This window comes from Myripristis murdjan, chromosome 23, assembly GCF_902150065.1.
Source record: "Myripristis murdjan chromosome 23, fMyrMur1.1, whole genome shotgun sequence".
NCBI lineage: Eukaryota > Metazoa > Chordata > Actinopteri > Holocentriformes > Holocentridae > Myripristis > Myripristis murdjan.
In genome coordinates, this window is record NC_044002.1 from 21,586,345 (window position 1) to 21,607,505 (window position 21,161).

The 21,161-nt window shown below is 40.7% G+C and overlaps 1 protein-coding gene across 3 annotated transcripts in view; it reads right to left on the reverse strand.

The window, feature by feature from the left end:
* Nucleotides 1–761: 761 nt before the first annotated feature.
* The window catches only part of nap1l1 (nucleosome assembly protein 1-like 1), a 39,927-nt gene continuing 19,527 nt past the window's right edge, over nucleotides 762–21,161 (reverse strand). The window contains exons 5-16 of one of the 3 annotated variants that reach the window (XM_030045534.1): nucleotides 18,457–18,598; nucleotides 15,140–15,232; nucleotides 13,029–13,157; nucleotides 11,211–11,282; nucleotides 10,973–11,112; nucleotides 9,285–9,430; nucleotides 9,131–9,150; nucleotides 8,828–8,950; nucleotides 7,705–7,737; nucleotides 7,541–7,591; nucleotides 5,030–5,066; nucleotides 762–2,884 (exon numbers count right to left, since the gene is read on the reverse strand). In XM_030045534.1, the coding sequence (XP_029901394.1) occupies nucleotides 5,061–5,066; nucleotides 7,541–7,591; nucleotides 7,705–7,737; nucleotides 8,828–8,950; nucleotides 9,131–9,150; nucleotides 9,285–9,430; nucleotides 10,973–11,112; nucleotides 11,211–11,282; nucleotides 13,029–13,157; nucleotides 15,140–15,232; nucleotides 18,457–18,598 (955 nt within the window). In that variant the 3' untranslated portion in view covers nucleotides 762–2,884; nucleotides 5,030–5,060. The remainder of the gene's footprint in view (nucleotides 2,885–5,029; nucleotides 5,067–7,540; nucleotides 7,592–7,704; nucleotides 7,738–8,827; nucleotides 8,951–9,130; nucleotides 9,151–9,284; nucleotides 9,431–10,972; nucleotides 11,113–11,210; nucleotides 11,283–13,028; nucleotides 13,158–15,139; nucleotides 15,233–18,456; nucleotides 18,599–21,161) is intronic. The other 2 variants (XM_030045533.1, XM_030045532.1) reach the window with 2 other exon arrangements.

A 21,161-nucleotide genomic window follows, 5' to 3' on the forward strand; every position in this document is an offset into this window, starting at 1 on the left:
GCGGATTTTAAATTACAGGTTTGGGAAAAAAATACTTTTTTATACTAGTTCACACCAAAATACTGAGGGCAGCAGTGTGTGTGTGCGTGTTGATTTGCATAGGCTATAGTCTGCTCTCTAGGCATCAGGATGTATATGAAACAGTTTTGTAATGGCTAATCTTGCAAATGTGGGGTTTGTAAACAGGTTAATGTCTTATTTTGAAGCTCTGAGTGAGGCCCCAAAGGATTCAGGCTCCACTTCCAGCAGAGCAACTTTACAATAATGAACTTTTTATCTTTTAACATTAGTCTCTGATTTCCCCTTGGCTCTCTCTTGCTGCTTGGGTGGTGCGTGCGCTGTGGTGATTTGTGATTTTATTACGAGCCCAGTCTGCAAACCAAATCCACTTTACAGCTCAATAAAAGGTGTCAAATAAAATCTGTCATTGCAGTGTGGCGCCACCTGCCGGCGAACTGTTGCATTCCCCTGTTAGAAAGTTCCAGTGAATAATTGAACACCAGGTACTCTCTCCCTGACATGCACTGTGCAAGCCAGAGATATGAAGACTGGTTGCATGCAGCAGCAAAGTTTGATTTTTATAAACATGTAGTTGGAAGAAAAGACAATTATAAAGTCTATTAATATTATGACAGGCCTGTAACACATGTACTGAGCTATTAAAGTCTTTAAAATCAGTCAAAGTCTTCATGAATATTAATAAATCTTAACTTTAGATGGTCAGACAGACTCCGTATAAAAAAAAAGCCACAACAAAAAGACACGTTTAACCAATTTATTCATGAATAAACATACACGTACAGTTATTGGAGTACATTAGTATTTTGTAGCATAGCATTTTGCCTTGACAACAGCTGCTCAAAAAGGACCCTACAGAAACCCAGTCACGTCCTTTCCAATGAACATAATTGAATAGTCCCACCTCCCAGCAGACCGAGAAGTACCCTGGCTCTCCACTAGGGGCAGCAGTGAGGGGCTGCCACTGGACATGCTGCCCGACACAGCCAACATGTGGCTGTTAAACTAAAAAAAAAAAAAAAAAAAAGAAAAAAGAAAAAACAGCATAGGAATAGAGTTAGAGGGAGGTAAGCTACTTTTTTCTTCTCAGTGTCCCCTGGCTTTTTAAGTATTGCTCTGACGTGCTTCACTGTGGCCTTCTGGGTAACAAGGAGGGCGGGGGGTTTGAGGGAACAAACACGGAGGGGGGGAGGAGGTCGTCATTGGCCACAGAAGACAGTCTTATCACTCTTGCCGTCTTTCCTTCACAGTGATAAAATATGAACCGTGACCTCAGAGGTCAGACTGAGTCGTGTGTGTGTGTGCCACCAAACGTCCGTCACAAACCAGCAACACGACTCATCAATTTACTTTAAATTACTGAGAAAAACACGACTTTTTGGTGCAGTGGACCCAAACCTCAAGTCAGCGCACCTCAACACTTGGTTTGGACTTGTTTCTTTTTTTTTTTTTTTCCACCTTTTCTTCCCCTGTGCTACATCCACTTGAGCCTGTTCCGACACCGGGACTTCTACGAACAGGTCAAGAGAGACTCCCACGGTTAAAGTAAAAAATAAAATAATAAAAATCCCCACTAATGCACTTAAATCAGATAGCAGAAATTGAACCGTGCACATCGCGAGGTTGCGGCACCCCTCTGAGGTGTGGCACGTTCGCTAACAGCCGTCGAACAAAGTGCTGCTTCACGAGGAAAACGCGGACAGAGGACGCCACTGGTACACCACACAGTCGTACAAAGTGCTATAGAAAAAGACGACAGTCACGCCACTGCGAAGTCTACGAGGAGCCTGAAGCACAGGTCACGGCGGGCTTGGCGCGCCCCCACGCCGCCCGTCCCGCGGAACCAGAATCGCCCCACCAATTTCACCTTTAGGAATTCTCTGGAATGTTAAAGAGAGTCTTGACCGGGCTGCGACGAGCTTCGGCAGCTTCCTCGGCACGAGGTCTGAAAAGGCGAGGAGGAAACGGAAGCAGACGTCATTCCTGTTCGATTTAGCAGCGCCAACACATGGTTCTGTTAGTTAAACGCAGGCCCGTCCTGCCGAGGAGAGGCAACGTCCGCTTCGGGGAGCCTGCCAGCCAGTCTGCTTACTGGAATGTATCAAGAGTGGAAAAGTAGCTCGGTACGGTTGGCGCAGAAAGCGGCGGCCGACTCTAAACCGACTCCGGCAAAATCAGATTAGCTGGAACGGCCTCCCGGCTGCAGCAGACTGCAGTTCCCTTCCCTGACCCGGAAACCCTTCACTGCTTTGACAAGTGCTAGAGGCCCTGCTAATTTAAAAAAGAAAAAAAAAAAAAAGAAAAAGAAAAAGAAAAAAATCCACCTCGGACAACCAGAACTGACCGACCTGGAGCTTTGGTAGCAGGAAGGAGGAGGAGGAAAACTTGGGGGAGGAGGGAGGGTTAATAAATCGACGTCGCCGCGATGCAGTCTAAACCACAGCTGTTGTCTAAGAGCAAATACAACAAAAGACTTCACAAGAACCCAAACTAGTTTAGCAGTGAAGAAACAAGTTCATGCTTTTCGAGGGAGATTTTTTTTTCTGCATTCTAACTATTGTACAGAGAAGGAGGAAGAGAGGGAAAAACAGGTCTAGTAAAATACTATGTATATTGAGCAACAGCTCCCAGTATATTACCATGAGTTTTTGTAACAAAAATCTTGAAACCCTTTTTTTTTCTTCAAATTATTTCTACCAAGAAAAATACAAAACATTATAAGGCGGTAAGTAACTATTGTTTTTTTTTCTTCTTTTTTTTTTTTTTTCTTTTTTAATTTGAGAAGCTGTTACAGTGCAGTTGATCCTCAAGGCAGCCAGGGCAGGCTTCACTGCTGCTTGCACTCAGCTGGGGGGTTTGCATCCTTCTGCAAGAAACCACAGAGACACGGAGGGGGGTGTTAAGAGAACAAGCACTTAAAACACACACACACACACACACACACACACACACACACACACACACTCACACTCTCTCTTACTGATACTGAAGTCTTGTCTTTACAAAGCCAAGCTGCCTCCATAAACCCAAAAACATTCAGCAAGCTGCCAGGTGTGATGAGCCAGCTGAAAAACTTCCTCGGCTGAACAAAACACGATGGTGGTGATGCATTCAAGTCACACTAAGATGGCTGGGATTCTGAACGCTGCCTCTTTACAACACCCGTGATTACAAAGTGCTTGGGATCATCGTCTAAAGTGACCAGGAGGAATGCCAGCACCCACAAAACACACTGACGGCTGTTTTTTAAACGTGCACAAAGAAAAATGTCCCGACTGCAGCTTGGGAAAGATTTTTTTTTTTGGCAATTTACTTCTAGTTTTTGTGGTCCTTTTTACATACTTAAGTTTCAAATATATATGTATATATGAGAATTACAAATGTTTTTCTTGTAATTGTTAATTTTTTAGTTAATTTTCTAGTAATGTTATACTAATTCTGGTGATTGTTTTTTTTTTTTTCTTTTCCTTTTTTACAATTTTTCAGGGGCTGATTTATTTTTTTGGCATTTCTTGTATCTTGTTACTAAATTTGTTCTGATTTTCAAGTAATTTCTACTTCAGCTTTTTCCTCATTTTTGAAAGCAACCAAGTGAGTTTTTTCAAGTTTCAATGGGTTTCCTCAGTGGATTACAAAAGTAGGTTTAGCAGCTGTTTGATCACAAAAAACAAACAAACAAAAAAAAAACAGTACAAATAATGTTTAAGCATCTATGATTTTTTTTTATGTTACATTAAGTGGAAAATAATTTCTCAGTATGAAACACGTGGTCAGTGCTGATTAAAGATTAACATGTTGCTTATTGAATTGCACGTTAACATTAATAACGCCTGTGACGCCACTTTTGTTATCCTTGTATATACAAAACTCCAAATTTTAGAAACATAACTGAACATCCCCAATTGAGAATAAAAAAAGGCACTTGCTTATAAATAAATAAATAAATAAATACAAAAAAATCAGGGCTGTAGAGTGATGCAGGACAGAAATTTGCACATTTATACCAGACTGATTTTGCTTTATATCTGGATTTCATAGTTCAGAAGCGAATTTACAGATATCTCCCAACTGTGGTTTATTTTTGAATTGTTGCCAAAGCAAAATCCATTATCAAACACTCTCATTATATGCTGTTAATTCTGTTTGTCCCCCCCAAATTGTAGTGCAACAACTGTAAACACTTTAAAAACAAACAGCCCCAGGCCACTGTGTCAAAACAAAGGAAAACGCTTGCGAAAATAAGACACAGCAATTGCTCTGAAAAATAATTAAAAACCCAATCGCGCTTGGGGTGTGGCGACCTTCCAACAGAAATCAGACGAGTGCCGGTGATACGAAGGCACGGCGCAGCTGTTTAAAAACACTTTGAGAATTGTTGTTTCCTTTGTTTTGGTGGTTTCCTGTCTATCGGTCGGGGTGTAATTTCTTTCTTTCTTTCTTTTTTTTTTTGTGACACAGGTGCCAGCAGTCGTCCCGGGCTCTTATCTCAGCACTAAAAGCATCGCTTTGTGGAGAAAAGGCAGCACAACCTAAGTAGAATTAATGAGCACAGGGAGGAGGGTAAACCATGGACAAAATGGACTAAATGATGTTTAAATGCCAAAAAAAAAGAAGAAAACACACATCCATAATCCACAGACCTTAACATTTATGGTGAACAAATCCCTTTTCCTGACTGAGAAAGTGAAATCTAGACTGTAGTTATGGACAGGACACATTCAAGATGGCGGAGGAAAACAAAAAGGGAGGGTTGGACTAGCTTCAACATACAGAAATGATACAGGTGCAAATGCAGATCTCACTATGGGTTATTTCAAAAAAACCAACAACAACCCACTAGGTTAGTCAGTCAGGGCGGAGGGAGAGGGGAGGGAGGGGTGCAGAGAGATGGAGGGAGATGGAAAAAGCAGCGGGAATAAATAGGAGGAGGGAAAAGGGGGAAAAATAAAGTGAGGATGGGGCGGGACGGGATGTGATGGCAGTAAGCTGACAACTCACAGGCTGTACCTACCAGGATAGGGTTATTTTTCTACTGACACCACTTAAACCTAGTGAGGAAAAATTTAAAGAGTAGCTGACAAAGGATGCCAAAGTGATCGGAGATGAAGAAACATTAATGAATAGGAAAAAATAAAAGCAAAATTAGCAGAATACAGAATGTCAAAGACGTATTTTTGCTTTTTTTTGTACAGCATTAAGAGAAGCGGCGGTCATGCTTTATTTTTTTTTAAAAATAAATAAATAAAAATCGCACGTTTGTGTTTTAAATAGAGCATGCAGAGCTACAAAGGGGGAAAAAAAAAGGAGATTGTGAATTCAACCGGGTTTTAGCACGCAGTGGCCAAATTACAGGCAGGTTTAGTCTGGAAATGAGAGAAGAGCTTCCAAGGTGTTACACCGGAAAATAGTGCGTGTCATTGCCCTGAACCCACTGTTCCAGTTCCAGTGTATTGTTCTCCCATGGAAAAGTTACTGGTGCACAATAATGCTGTGTAGGTGCAGTGAACATGTACACACTGTAGCGAATAGCCACACCGACCGGTATATCCTCCTGAGACCCAGCCTATTCAATTATGTCCTCTGTAGTGGACATCAGTTGATCGTCTATATCCTTTTACTCATTTGAGCTCCCCTATCAAGTCCTGGTGTACAGAGGACATCCAGGCCTTTCCAATGATATCTCATGTGATAAGGCGGGATGAGGGGAACACCCACTTTCTATTGAGCCAAAATGGCAGCTGCAGAAAAACACACATGTTGTGAAAAAAGAAACAGGAAGTCAAATATTGTTTAGCTATTGGTTTTTACTTATGAAAATTATATATTTTCTTGTTAATGGCATTGATTGTCTGTAATTGATTATCTGTGGTTATTTGATTGGTTTTTTATTCAAATTTAAAATCTGTTTCTTACAGTTTAAAATCTGTTTTTTTACAGTAAAATCCACTACAGTGGACGTACTGTAAAATCTAAAATAAAAATATTTTTGTGAAATTCTAAATTGTGAGTTGTTGTTTTAACTCTAAATAGACAAGAAATCACAAAAAAAGTTAAATTGGAAGACGCTTTTTTTCCTCGGGTCTCAGGATTTTATACTTGTATTTGTCTGCATTATGTACCGCTGGCTGTCAATCCTGCTCTCAACAGGCTCCAGTCGTTTTCACTCCAATTCTGAGTTTCTGATTGGTTCTCGTGTTTAAATTTGCAACGCTCCTCGCCGGCCAATCAAATCAACACACCGTCTCTCATTTGTTAGCTCCCAGGGTTAGGGTTAGCACACTTAGCAATGGCATTTTAATATTAAAGACAGTGCAACCAGCAGTTACAGCTGATTTAGTTGTGAAACGGCAAAGTGAGGTCTTATCTGTCATACTTACCAATTCCAACCAGCACTTACTAATTACTTGAGAATTACAAAAACTGGGTTTACATGCACATCGATCCCTACTGAGGAGAAGTTTTTCTGTTCAGAGTCACTAAAGAACGACCAATGATTGAAAGGATTTCTCTGATGAAAATATAAGGAAATGAAAAACACCTCTGCTGCTGCCTGATTCCACCCTCCAGAGCAGAGGGAGAACTGAATTATCAGGGCGTGAATGTGTACTCAGAGTAAGGCAACACCTGATTTCCTGCTGTAACTTAGTTACTCACAACCTGATTTCCTGTGTGCATGTAAATGTAGTAAATGCTCCTGCACACTGCCTTCATGTCAAACACAAATCGACGACGCGAGGTGGGCACAGACAGGCAGTGTGGCTCATTCTCTGCGTAATAAGAGGACAAGATCAAAGGAGCCGTTCCAGACTACAGAGATACTGTTAGAGTCTGCTGTTAGCCTCATGTATTTGAATATTTTCATTTAATACTTTGAAGTATTAGTGTGCACTCGCAGCTCTTTTCCATGGGGTCCAACACAAATTAAGATATGAAAAGAAACTATTTGAAAGTGTTTGAGTTAAAGTTAAGATATTTTCACGATGCCTTCATCCTTCAGTTTTAAGTGTCTTGCAGCTGTGCTACTAAAAGTTACGGTTCAGGTTGACAGGATGCAACTGACTGGCAAACACAGCAGAGATAAACAGCCTGAACATGAGCTACTGGAAATTTCTGAGTCAAATTCTAAAAGCCGAATTGAGACTGCGACGACAGAAATAAAAGCTGAAGCAAACCAAAAGCTGGTGTAAAATGAGATGCATTTGACAGTATGTATTCTGTATGTTGAAATCTGACAAGTCATTTAGGACAGCGGTTCTCAACCTGCAACTCAGGACCCACAGGAGGTCGCCGGGTGATCTATAAACGATAAACGCATTTACTTCTAAAAAGAGTCAGCATTTAGAGCTGCTCAGTTAAATTTGGGTCCAAGAATGCAAAGCTCATCTCTCCACAAATGGTAAACAGGCTAAAAAGGGCGAGTTTGCTCAAATAATCGAAGGCATCACAAGTTGACAGGCTGAGAAGTGCCGAGTTTCATCTTCATCAGGATACCAGACTGACAAGGATCAGGAGAGGGTCTCACCTTGGGATCGTAGTCGGGGTCGTTCTCCTCGTCAGCCTCCTCCTCACCTTCCTGAACCACAAATACCATCGTCAGAAAACTGCCTTTCCTTCATTATACTGCAAACCATGATGTCACACACACAGCCCCTCTGTAAAATAAACTGTGGCTCCAATTAGTCTTACCTCGTCGTCGGCCTCCTCTCCCTCCTCATCGTACTGAAAAACACAAACACCAGGATTAACCAGGGAGACATTTTCTAAGTGGAAAGAGCTTAGTCCAACCTGGCTCAATGTTTTTGTTTTTTTTTTCCCGAGATGAGTTTAATGAGGCCAGACATTTGATCTTACAAATGAACACGGCAACAGTTCCTCTGCATCAGCACTGTAAACAAGTCTCATAATTATATCAAATCACGATTTTGTATTACAAATGTCTCCAACCAACTCGTCACCACCCCAACCGCTCTACTTCCAACAGCTGAAAAAAATGTATAATTTTTTTTCCCCAAACCATTAGAGTTGAAGCCAAACTGCAGCAGTAGAGCAGCAAAAACAACATGGTGAGCAGGTACCAGTTTTTTTCATTAGAAAATGTATGCTGACATTTTGGCTGGTGGAGTGCACAGTGGTTCTACAAGAAAAAAAAATATTTCTGCCAATGTGTCCTGCAAAAAATATAATTAATGAAAGTCAATCAGTGGTTTAATCCAAAGAGTCATAAAATCAATATAAAGTAACTCCAAACTGTTTATGCAGTATTCTGAAACTATACGAGTTCATTAAAGTCATAAAAGTTAACAAAAGTCCAAAATTAACTTTCTAATCGCCTAGATTTTTTATCCATATTCTACAAATCCAGTTGCTACAGCTGAATTTAAAGGAGGAGTGTGATTGAACGACTCAGTTGTGATATAAATAAAATGGGAAAGTTGAACCGAGTACACAACAAGCTGTTTTTACAACCATCAAACACATAAATATGAGCTTTTGAGGAGCGCTGAAGCAAGACAGCAGGACTCTTGCAGACCGCTGCCTCAAAAGGATGCAAGATATTACGTTTATTGTTTACCTGTGGGCATTATTTAGTTGATACATTTTTTTAATTTAAAATAAGTGCACTGCAGACAGAGTGTAGATCTGCTTAAGCAAACAGAGACAATGCAGACAATATTAGTGTTAAATAAACATTCAACAACTGCGAAAAATAACATTGGCATTATACAGATCAGCCATCAGCCGCCCTGCTCTGTAAATTTTGGCACTGGCCACTGAAAAGCCTCGCTGACAGGGAGCTGCTCATACTCACATCGTCATCATCGTCCTCGATGGCCTCGCCCGTGAAGTACAGCACGGCCCGGGGAACGATGCGCTCGCGGATGAAGTGGCCGATCTCGAAGTCGGCAGCCAGGATGGCCTCCGAGTCCTCATCCTGCAGACAGACACAATAAAACAGTTTAATCACCACAAAACATATCATACAGACATACAGTACATGAGCCAGTGAGGAGCACAGAGGTGGTTTTCAGGAGATTATAAAAACCTCAAAGATGAAGAAATGGTTTACAAAAAAACAAAATGCATAAATGACAAAGGAAATAGAGTAACTCACCAGCTCTCCACTTTCTGGAACTGTAATTGACAAGAGAACAGGTATGAAAAGTTAAACCGCTGCCATGTATTATGAAGAAAAATTGATTTTAACTGAATGGTTTGATTCTTTACAATGCAATATCAACTTTAATAACCGGTGCCCTGCCTCTTACCCTCTGGTGGGGTGAAGAAGTTGAAGAAGGAGTCGTTGGGGACTGTTTTGGTGACTGTCCTGACTGTGCCGCGGCCCTTGTGCTTCTGTTTCTTCTTGATTGTTTTCAACGTGACGTTCTTGCCCTTCGTCCAGTCAATCGTGCAGCTGGGGAGGAAGAGGAGGAAGAGGCGAATTTGGCATGGGAATCAAGCTGAAGTGCTGCCCTGTGTTCCAATACTCATACTACCATACTATTTAGTAGGGGAAAAAAGATTTAGTATGTCCCAATACATAGTATGTCAGATGCAGTATGCCAAGAGTACCAGGATGTTCTACTACATCCGGTCAGAATTCACAGTCTGCATTTCAGCATGCTGCTCTGGCCATTCTGACCCACAATCCTTTGCGCAGCGGACGTTACGTCGCACTGACTGTGTGTACAAGCCACGCCCACATACGGACGACAACAAAACACACATATCACACAAACCTCGCTCAGTGACAGCAGCAGCGACAGGAAGACAGAAGATCAGAAACATGACAGAGGACAGCGCAGTACGAAACAGCAGCGGCATTCTGACAACAACATTCAAATGTGGCGCTACGGACGGCGGCGGAAGTGAGCGAGAGGGTCGGACTTCAGGGACGATGTATGTAGTGTGTCCCAATAATATGCATTCGCGTGCATATTTCATACTAAACTACATACTTTGTAAGGGCAGCTGCAGTACATACTAAAAGTAAAAAGTATAAGGATGTGATTTGGAACGCAGGGCTGGTGTCAGAAAAGAACACCGGTGTAGATAAAGAAGCACAGGTTGTGGGGGTGATGCTGTCAGCTGTCAGGGTTTTATTTTTGTTTTTCTACATGCCAGGCCATGACTCAAAGCTGACAGAAGAACGAAACAGAATAGTTTTAATTTAATATACTGGCAGCATAATGACAGGAAATAAAAAGAATCTCTACAGGGTCCCAAATGCAGAAAAACAGCATTTCTTAAAACATGTTGTGAGCTACTTTTTCAGTACCTGTTATTTTATGTAACACCAGGTACAAGCAGTGTTTGACAATAGGGGTGTTTTCAATTTTTGTGCATAAATTGTAGGAGAAAAAATAAAAGTGAGACCTACTGAGCACCATGCTTTATTCTTGAGAGTTAATCAATCAGAGGATAACGGACCACGCAGGTCGAGCACAGCGGTATCCCGAAACGAGGACACTGAAATTGGTTAATCCCATTACTTTGCCAAACAATATGAATTTGATTACTACGGCTCCAGTTAATGAACAAATTAATTTTAATGCACTTTTGGCGTTTTATATCAACACTGACCATTTTCGAATACAGCCTGATACCTAATGAAAGGTAAAGATGTGTGGCTGAATAGAGATTTAATTCATTTCACTTGTTGGTGATTGATTTAAAAATAATTTGCCTTTTTTTGGATCAATTTGAGTTTCGAGTCAAACGACCTGATTCTGTTCTTACAAGCCATAACTTCAAACCCATTACATGCATATGTGAAAATTAAAGGCTATCCATCTTCTGAAACTTAATTTAACATGATCTAATCCAAAAAATAATGTTATTGGCAAAAATGGTTGGAATTAATGGTATTTTTAGATCACTTTTCTTTCTATCCTGTTGCTTGGTTTGTGATGCTCAGGTTTGCTGTGTTTGACTTGGCTGAGGCTGCGGCTCTCACCCTGTGCAGCCCATGATCTCTGGCCCGTCAAAGGAGAAGGGGTCGCCCTCGTCCGGCTCCGACCTCATCTTGTAGGTTTTCGTCAGCACTGTGTTTGTGAAGAAGTCGTTGGGCTCGAAGTGGAATTCTAACGAGAAGCTCTGGAGGAGGCGGCGGGGAGACAAAACGAGAGAGAGCACGGTTATGACGCCGTCCATCGCTCGTCTTAACTGAGCACACAGCGGTCAGGCAGACTCACCATGGGCTGTCCGGGATCTGAGAACTTCACTTTGATATCTTGTAAATGTTTCAGGATGGGTTCATCGTGTTCCTGGTGGGGGAAAAGAATTACATCGTTAGAGGATTACTGTGAATACCAAGAGGGATTACTTTTCCTTTTTGGCATTTTAACTGCATTAATCTGATCTCAAAGTTTGCATTTTCCCTGCTTCTGTGCCCGATGTTTTTTTTTTTTTTATGGAAAGCATTCTTCATGTTCGTCAGCACTAAAGCAGCTGATTTCATTAGCCCGGTCCCAAAAGCGAACAACATACTCATTCTAACCTGCTTTTGAGTTATGCAAGTGCAAAAACGCAGTATACTAAAGCATGAACTCAAGTCTGCCTGCCTACTCCACATTTTAACACTTACAGGCATATTTATATCATTTATGCATAAACATTTCTGTACTGATTTGAATTATAACAATAGTGTTTGTGTTTACTCCTATCTCGCTGTTCTGGAGACCTCTCTCTGGCCCTCCTGTACTCAGGTCAGTTTTAGGGGCTAAAGGGGATCTTCACCAGATTTTGGTAAGGGGTTGATGGTGAAGGGGAAGGGGCTATACAACTTTTAGCTCAGCAATTCTCTCGTTATCCGATTGGGATGTAAAAACTGGAAGATATTTCTGTGAAAGGAGCCAAGCCTACCTGGTCAATTGAAATTTACTGCAAACTTCTCCACTTTTAGGCGAGTGACCAACTCCTGGTTATTTCAAAGACAAACCTGTGCTCAAACCTGTGTTTTCAACTATGTCCTTTTGTAATTTTCTGCAGAGGCGCCACGATGCATTATTATCATTAGCATTATATAAAAGTCAGAACACGACTGTTTTGTGATTTTCCACTATGTTGATTTATTATCTTTTTTCAATTACAAATTATGTCCCCGAAGGAAAACTTTGTCAACATCTGCGTTATCTAATACGATAAAGTTTTCATTCTGTTCATCTCACTTCAGTCATTTTTATTGCAGCAAAATGAGATTGTCAAGCAGACAGTCTGACCAACTGTGCCATTGAGACCTCTCATAAGTGTTGCATTGATTCTTGGTGATACACCGATACTTGACAGCCGCTGATTCAATATTAAAACAAAATATCACAATACTATGCTGTATCGATTTCCCCCTCATCTAGTGTTTTTATATCTTGCTGTAATCCGTTTAACTTCCTTTCATTTTTTATTTCTCATTTTTTTAAAAGCCTTTCTAGGGTGTTGCACATCCCCTTAAACCACTATGATACCTGCACTGGACAGCTGTTTTCAGTTTGTTTACGTTCACTGCATCGGACCCTATCAAATAAACCTAAGGTGTTTGTAAAGCTGGAGGCACATCTTGCTGTGGGTGAGAGAACTGAAAGGCAGTAGTAAGCAACACCGCCGTCAGGACATGTTGAGTCATTTAGTAGATAATTAAACAAATTAAAAAAAAAAAAAAGAAAAAAAAAAGAGTGAAGCATGTTTCATTTCCATCAAAGCAGTTGACAAACCAGTATACTATGGGGAACCCTGACTATATTAACCTGTATGCGCTGTTTACTATCAGGATGTGGTAAGCTTTTGGGACAGAGCCAAACCCTCAAGAGAAGTCGAACAACTCAGTGAAATCAGCAGCTGTGGTGTTTGGGTGGAGTGAAACTGCAGATTCTTGAGCTGAGCTGATGTTCTATGCACAACTTGACCAGCAGGTGGCAGCAAAGGCTGTTTTTTTTTTTTTCTCTCTCTCTGCTGGGAGCAGCGACTGTCTGGCGTGACCCATTTTCCTGCCTCTCTGCCGGCTGTCTGGACGGCCCTACCTGCAGCATGTCGCTGAGCAGGTCGACGTTCTTGAAAACCGTTAACCAGAACTCGGGGATCCCTTTGGGGTCCTCCTTCTCCTCGTCCTTCTTCTCCTCCTCCACCTTGGCCTTCTCCTTCATCTCCTCCTGATGGAAGGGAGGATAGACGACAAGACACAAATCTCGTTTTTAAAAACATGGCTCTGCTAAAAACTCGAGCATCTTGCACCATTTTTTTCTGTTCACATGTGACACCGTATGAGAGACAAAAGCCTTCACCACCCACACTTTAAAGATTAATGTCAGCAGTGGGGACTGAACAGCAGGATGAACAAATACCACAGCAGGAGAATTAACAAAAATATAATCTCTATTTCAATCATCATTAGGGCTGTGACTGGAACAGAGAAGCCAAAACAGAAAAACAACAATCCTGCTCCCTCGTACAACCTGGAGTTCAGCGAGACAGCCGTCATGTCTTTTGGTTGAGGCTTGGCTGGTTTTCTGTCAGGGCACGATGGTTTTTAATTTTTGCCCAGGGACTGAATGAAAATATATATATAAATATAAAACAAATATTTTGACAGATAGTCGCTGCAATATGGCCCTAATTTTAGTGGGAATTAATATTTTTGCATTGTAGTTTTCATTTTCCCTGGAGAAAAACATTAAATATGTGCGATTTCTTACATCTGGAGAATCTGATTTGCAGGTCAGGGCGTCTCTGTGGCACCATAGAAATTATTTTATAATACTTTTGTCGAAGAGTTTAACTTAATCAAAAAAAAACATCAGTTCCTGCAATTAGATATTTCACTTGGTCATACTGTGCTTTCAGTTTCTGCAGATATTTTGATTGTTAGCAGTCCTAACTTTAGTTTGCCTGTAATGTCTAATGTAATCAGGTACATAATGAAAATGATATTCAATTTGGAAACTTAACTTTATTTCTTCAAGAAGTGCTTCACATCACTCCCCCTCACTGAATCAGACTACTTCACCTGTCTCTTGCAACAATATGCCATTATCTTAACTTTAAAATAAATTGAAAAATCCTTTCTTCCTGGAGCTGTGCTATACGGCCAAAGATGCCATCAAAAAGCAATTTCTCATGTTGGTTTAAAGTTCAAGTTATCAGAATATACATCAAAATAACCTTGTTGAAAGTGAAAACTGAAGAAACCTCAGAGGTCATGGAGTTAGGGTTAGGGTTATTTTCCGTCAAAACACGACAAACTTGGGTCACTTTAAAAACACTTTATTTACTTTTATTTTATTTTTTATTTTCAAGCGGCAGCACGTCTTGATAACGCAACTTTGATGCAAATTCTGCCGTTCACATTAATTTTTGCTTACCATCACAACCTAGACTAGAAACTATAGTTTTGCTTCACTTTTCTCCGTTTATAAATCAAGAAAAAGTTGCCAGAGCTGTGTTTTCTTATTTCCAATGACTCAGTCTTTGGGGAAAAAAAAGAAAAAAAAAAATCTTTGACCTTCCAATGCTCAGCTAAAAATATGAGCATTCAACTCAAGTCAGAGGAGGCGAGACGAAGGAAGCTAAATAAAAGCGTATTTATTTTATTTTTTTGCCATACCTACAACCAAGGCTGAACAGACCATGAAGGCTACTGGCTCGCACAAAAGCATGGGCCGAAAAAAAAAAAAAAAACATTTCAGAATATATTGTATGGAAGTGTGTGTAGTCTGTCATGGGGCTTGTTTTGAGGGAAATACGGGCAGGTGTGCTCTGTTCGTCTATAATCAAATTAAACGGGACAGGCTGAGTATTTTGGATGGAGAGTGATTTGCAGATCAATCAGATGAAGCAGGCAGCTTCTCTTGCCGGTATTATTTTTGGCCATCTGACAAAATATCACTCAGAGCCACTGACCGCACTTGTTTTCTGCGGATCTATAGCCATGTCATCAGGTCTAATGCCTCTCTGAAACCCAAATGACTGAAATCAGCCAGTGATGGGAAATTTTAATCCCTGGCTCGCCATTATTGGTGGAGGAAATTGAGGCTTATTCTCCTGTTGCATTCACACAATGATCTGGATAAGAATGTGAGCTACATGCATTACATTCAAATAGAGGAAGGCATGCAGGCGTATTAGTCACCTGTACCTGCTTACTTACTGTCAACTCTTCCTCCTCATCTGCCTTCCATTCACATTCCTCGTCTGTGGGCTCGTAGGCTGCTTTCACTATGTCGCTTCTCTGCGAGGAACAGAAGACAGTCGAGTTAAAAGTCTGCACCTGTGAACTGTGTTTTATTTATGATGATGTCTAAAGCTTGCAGGAGAAAGCTTGCAAGTGAAATAAAACGGGGAAATAAATAAAAACGCAAAGCAGCCGTGGTAAAAGCAGGAGTATGCCAGAAGTTTTTGAGCTGAAAGTCTCTAACAGCTTCACACCTGCCACCATCGCTTGAGGAGTGACAAGTTTGAAGACTCACCGTCTTGTGAACAATGACAGTTTCCATCATTGGTATGTTTACATGCCAGGGCTGGGCAATATGGACAAAACTCAGCAATTATCTACCAAACACTTTGATGGATATTGGACGATATTGTAAGGTTGACGCTTTTGTAAGATATTCACATACAGGATTTTTTTGATAATCATTAGTAATGTGGTTATAATTACCAAGAAGGTAAAGGCAAATAAAACAGCTTCAACAGTCTTTGCAGTTCAGAAAAAAAGCATGTCTCTGCTGTAACACAGGCTTTAAAAACAAGACAAACATGTATGACATCACATTGCGATATCCAAAATCCCAAATAATCAACTCACTCCACAATAAGAGATACTATTGGTTATATCGTCCAGGCCTACTACATGCAAACAAAATGCCCTTTTCAAGTGACCATCCTCGGTCTGCCTGGACAACAAAACAGATCAAGATGAGTGAAGAGCCGGGTCAACCTCACTTGGCACCAATGCACAGGAAGGAATGCCTCCAAGCCCAGCATACCAGTATTACCAGGACATGTTTGCACAGATAAAACCCATCTGATCTTAACCTGATTAACGCAATAACTGTCAGGTGAACCCCTTTGATCTAAATCTACCTATGATCAGAGTTAAGCCCACAAACGGTGAAAATATAACCCAGTCAACACACCAGTCTTGATTTATTTGATTGCGTTCACTCTTTGGTTTGATTTTATTTGCTCTGTAAATGTGTCGGGGCTTTCTGTGAGCACATCAACGCAAACAAGCAATGCAGAAAAAATAAAAAACCAAAGCCGTCTGCTGATTTGAAGATGGCTGCAGGCTGGATCTCATCGCATAAAACCAACCCAGTTTTAGAGAGAGAACACTTCTGAAACATGTAAGACATGTGACATGTAATGCTTTAATTATTACATTTCTTCGGGCCATTCATAGTAACCGCAGTACTGTGTCATGAGACAACATACACACTTTGAATCAATTTGAATATGAGTCAGTGTGAGGAATATGAGCTGGAGCCTGAGCAGTTTGTTGGGAATAAGACGAAAAACATCTCCATTTAGGTGGAGAAAATGTATGACCATGACGTAGTAAAGCTCTAAATTTTCATCATTTCAAACTGGTGGTGATGATAATAAACTGGTAATATTTTCAACCCAATTTGACTTTCTGGTACTAAAATACTATACATTGGAGTCGGTAAGAACTGTGATCGGAAGTAGAATCAGCAAAAATCTAAATGATACCCAACCCTAGGTGCTGGTTTCATCTCTATTGTGATTACAGATTTCATTCCACCCACTGATATCTCCTCTAAAAACAATGGGCAAGTTTCACAACATTTGACAACAAATGTTGGTCCATGGCCAAAAGGTAATCAGTGCATCTGTGCAGCCTGTGGGTCCATGACATGAAACGTATGTGGAACTAAAGCAGCATGGAAAAATTCAGCTTGACTGGGAAATAAATACATCACCTAAATTTGGGTTACAAGGTTTTTCAGTGGGACGTGTTACATATAAATATATACATTTTATAATCTGGGCTCTAAAATGGATCACTGGAACAGTCTTAGCTTCCTTTTTTTTTTTTAAAATTCAGAGACGCTCCTTTAAAATGTTGAGCGAGCTTCAAAGAGCCGGATGGAGTGGGGGTGTGATGGGGGTGGGGGGTGGTAGAGTAGCAGGAGGCTGTTTCCACTGGAGGAGCAGCAGTGCACATCTCTGCATAAACATGGCTGCCCGATCAAGGCCACAAATGTTGAGGGAGAATCCATCAACCGCAATATTATGGATTCAACAACAATGCATATGTCAGCAGTCTCAGGTTTTCCTGTCCGGTTACACACACGGCAATGAGAGCGAGCAAGGAAGTACTCCAACAAACACAGCCGTCTCTTGTAACGACCCATTTTCAAGTCTCCCCTCAATCCTTCTGCACACAATAAAAAGGAATTGCTCTGAGGGAAATTGTTCATTTCGGATGAAATGCTTGGCCTTAAATTATTTATATAAGATTTAGGACCATTTTCCAAGACAATGCCAAACTCTGACTGCATTACTTTCCATATATTTTCAGGCATGGAAAACAGTTTTGAAAGCTTAAGACTTTTTCCTCAACATAAAGCTCAGTGTCTATGATCAGTATCAGTGTTCACAGGTGTGCACTGATGACTGGGTCACTGAGCCGCAGCAGATTTAGATCGCTACGGCTATAATGGACATATCCGGCAGTTTCAACCAGCAGCAAAACCAGAGACTGGAATTTGGAAAAACAGGCTTGTATCTGGAATTTTAGTGGTTTTGAATTTCCAGACCTGCCTGGAAAACCCTGGACTGACGCGAGTGACCGAGGAACAAGGCCCCACTGGGGGTTGAGTGCCCTGCTTGAGGAAAATTAACTGCACCAGTGGGGGTGCTCAGACCAAATGTGGTGTGTATAAACAAAGGGCAGGCTGGAGCTTTAAAAGATTATATGTTCAGTCAGGTTTCCTAGTAATTACATGACTCTAAACAGTATATGAGAGGATCCTGAAAAAGTATGCCATTTGTATTATTTTCAATGATTTTCCTGCATACGAATTTTCATACCTGTTCCCTGGCGGCCTGAAGTCAACAGCACACCCTAATCAATGGCTCCAACTCTTATTGAAAAAAATATGCAACATATTGCAAATATGCAATTTGCAATGCAACAATTCTTGGTAACAATATCAACTAAGATCTGAAATATTGAAAGCCTCAGAACACTGGATTCTTTCCACTGTTATTTTCCTTCTGGTTCATGATCCCTTTGAGAAAACACACTGTACAGTCTTCCTATTCTACAAAAATGCAAATATATATATAAAAAAACAACCTTGTGAAATTCAGGAGTGCATCCATTATATAAAGACAGATAGCAACAAAAAATATGAATTGTGACCAGATCAGATTTGTCTCCACAGATCAGTACTGGAAAGGTTGAACCCTAAAGATTGAACGTACTTTGTCGAAGAGAGGCTGGTAGAGGGCGGCGTACTTTCTCTCCAGTTCGTGGACTTCCTCGTAGAACTTGGCCTCGATGTGGGCGCATTTGACCTGAAGGTTCTTGAGGGCGTTGACACGTCTCTTTACAACCTTTGGTAAACTGTGGGTGACAGACACAGATGAAAAGACATGAAATAACTTATCTGAAAGCTGATAGAGCACGTGGGTAGCTCATCTTTGTGCTGGTGGGCCTGAAAATTTGACAGAGAAGGGCATCCCATCTCTACTAACTGAAAGCCACAGATTCAGCCAGTTCAATTCTTGTGTCAGGTATGTACACCTCTGACAAAAAGTGACATACAATCCAATGCAAACAATTTCTAAACTGAGGTGAGTGAATGCTCTGTCCAGACAAAGCTGCATTCATGCTTTCAACATTAAAAAAACGGACAACATGAGCACTAAGTTTAAATAAAAATCATCTTTTGTGGTTATTATGCACCCCTACTATACAACCTGGTCCTCAAAGATGGACGTTTTCCATTTTTGTCCACAAGATCATGCTCTTCGTTTTGCTTCTCAGACCTATATTTTGTCTCACCGGGAGGGAAAAAAAAGTCACCATAGAGGAGCTTGCCTTGGAGAAGTTAATCCACTGAGAGGTTTTAAGCTGAGCCCCACACTGCAGAGCTGCACTTTCCCCAGAGGTTCCCAATATCTCAGGCTGACCATCCAAGTGCCCACTTCAAATGGACAGAAAGTACGCCAAGAACAGGTTTTACTGGGATATGCTTCATCTAATAGCAGAGTGAAGAAAAAAATGTCTCGCTTGCAGAAAGATTGATTGGTTTATTCTTGAGGCATCAAGGCTCCTGGTTTGGTCGATGCAGTGGATCGGGGTTGTTAAACGTTTGGGAAACATTTGGGAATTTAAAATGCCTGACTTTTCCCAGCTCTTTTTCTTGATATGATGGATTTTATTTGGTGATCAATATGGCGATAGTGGATTGACAAGGTGACTGACACCTACATTACTACACTCAAACTGAAGATTACTTTTAGTAGCATGCAAAATGAAAAGGTTTACAGCCGTACAGTGGGGTGTTCTGACATCAGAAGTGAACTCCAGTCTTTGGCCTGAGAATTAAAAAACCCAACTTGAAGTCTTAACTGTGCTGAATTCCTGCACAGTAATCAAGGAAATGACCATGTAGCCATATGGACTGAAAGAGAAATCACGCCTCCTAAATAATTTCTACTTTGTACTATTCTCCTCAGTTCCGAGTTTAAGTGTCATTTAGTTTCTGTGCTGTGCTCATCTCAAGTCTGCCATCTTAATTTTTTGTCCTATTGTGGAGAAATGTTTTTATAGATCTCTGTACTTTGTTTCACCTGCAGTTTTTATTTCCACCTTTTCTAAACTTTCTTTTAAATCATTTGCATGTGTTAATGAGCTAAATGTAATTCTAAAATATCTGGTATCCATTTGGGTTACCAGAAAGGACCCATAACTATTTCATCTACTGGCTTCATCAAGTGTTGATTTTCCAGCACAAATTTGGGGATTTAACAGTCAACATGACTGTTAGAAAGAGATTCTTTAATTATAGTCAAAGTCAATCAGCAGATAGCTGGTGTCCATGTCCCACCCTGCATATAATGAACGCGGTGGTCAGGAGGTCATGAGTCATTCCTTGTTGAGCAGCAGTTTGAGACGTCTGCTAAGCGGCAGCTGCAGTGAGGCTGCACAGAATTAAGTTTCTCTGCAGTATGGTAAATTAAAACGCCCGCGCCATCCTGGCAAGGGAATACATCTTTGGTCTCCGGTGCTTGGATGTCGCCACTGGTGAGTCTGAGAGTTTGTTGAGGACTGCCAAACGCTTGACAAGTTGATCAAAGGGCCACTTGCTGATGGTTTTGCTGAGGAGAACAGCAGTGGGTTGCACAGCTCCGCCAGCCAACACACACAGCGACACACACACAGCATCTTGGAAGCTGCAGTCACTCAACATTCCCCCTCAATTCCTAAGTCATATTTTCGGCATCTAGCTGATGCATTTAGCTGATCCTCTTATCCAGAGCCAATTACAATCACTGCAACAGTAGCATAATCTGAAACTGTTTTATCACCAACAACACATCTCCTGTGAATATGGATTGAAAAGCAAAATTTAGCTTTTATTGGCACTTATGCTCTGAAATAGTAAAGACACTGGCAGTGTTTATGTTGTGTGGCAGTGTTGTCTGAAACTGCAAGTACACAAACAATAATTCCAAATCAAAAACTAAACAAATGAACCACTGAACCACACAAATTATGAGGAAATTAAATGACATTTGTCAACAAGTCAGAGGTGAAAATGCCAGAAATGGACAAATGAAAACAGCTCCTGACCTCAGTTTGAAAGGGAACAGATACGGGAAAACTTTACTTCTGATATCAAGTATAGTATAAAAACAAGAGCTAGATACAAAATACAAGAGGCTACAGTGAGGAGTATAGATCATTCCATGTTTAAAAAGATCACTAGGTGATGTAATAAGAAATTTACAAAGAAAATATGAAAAATGATTCACTAGAATTAGATCCAGTATAATAGCAGGGTCAACTAAAACCACTGAGATTTTGTCAGCAGAAAGTATACAAAAACATTCAAATGACTAAAATGTGACCAAAACTAAAATGCATTTTAGTCAAAAGACTATGAAACTAAAGCAAATTT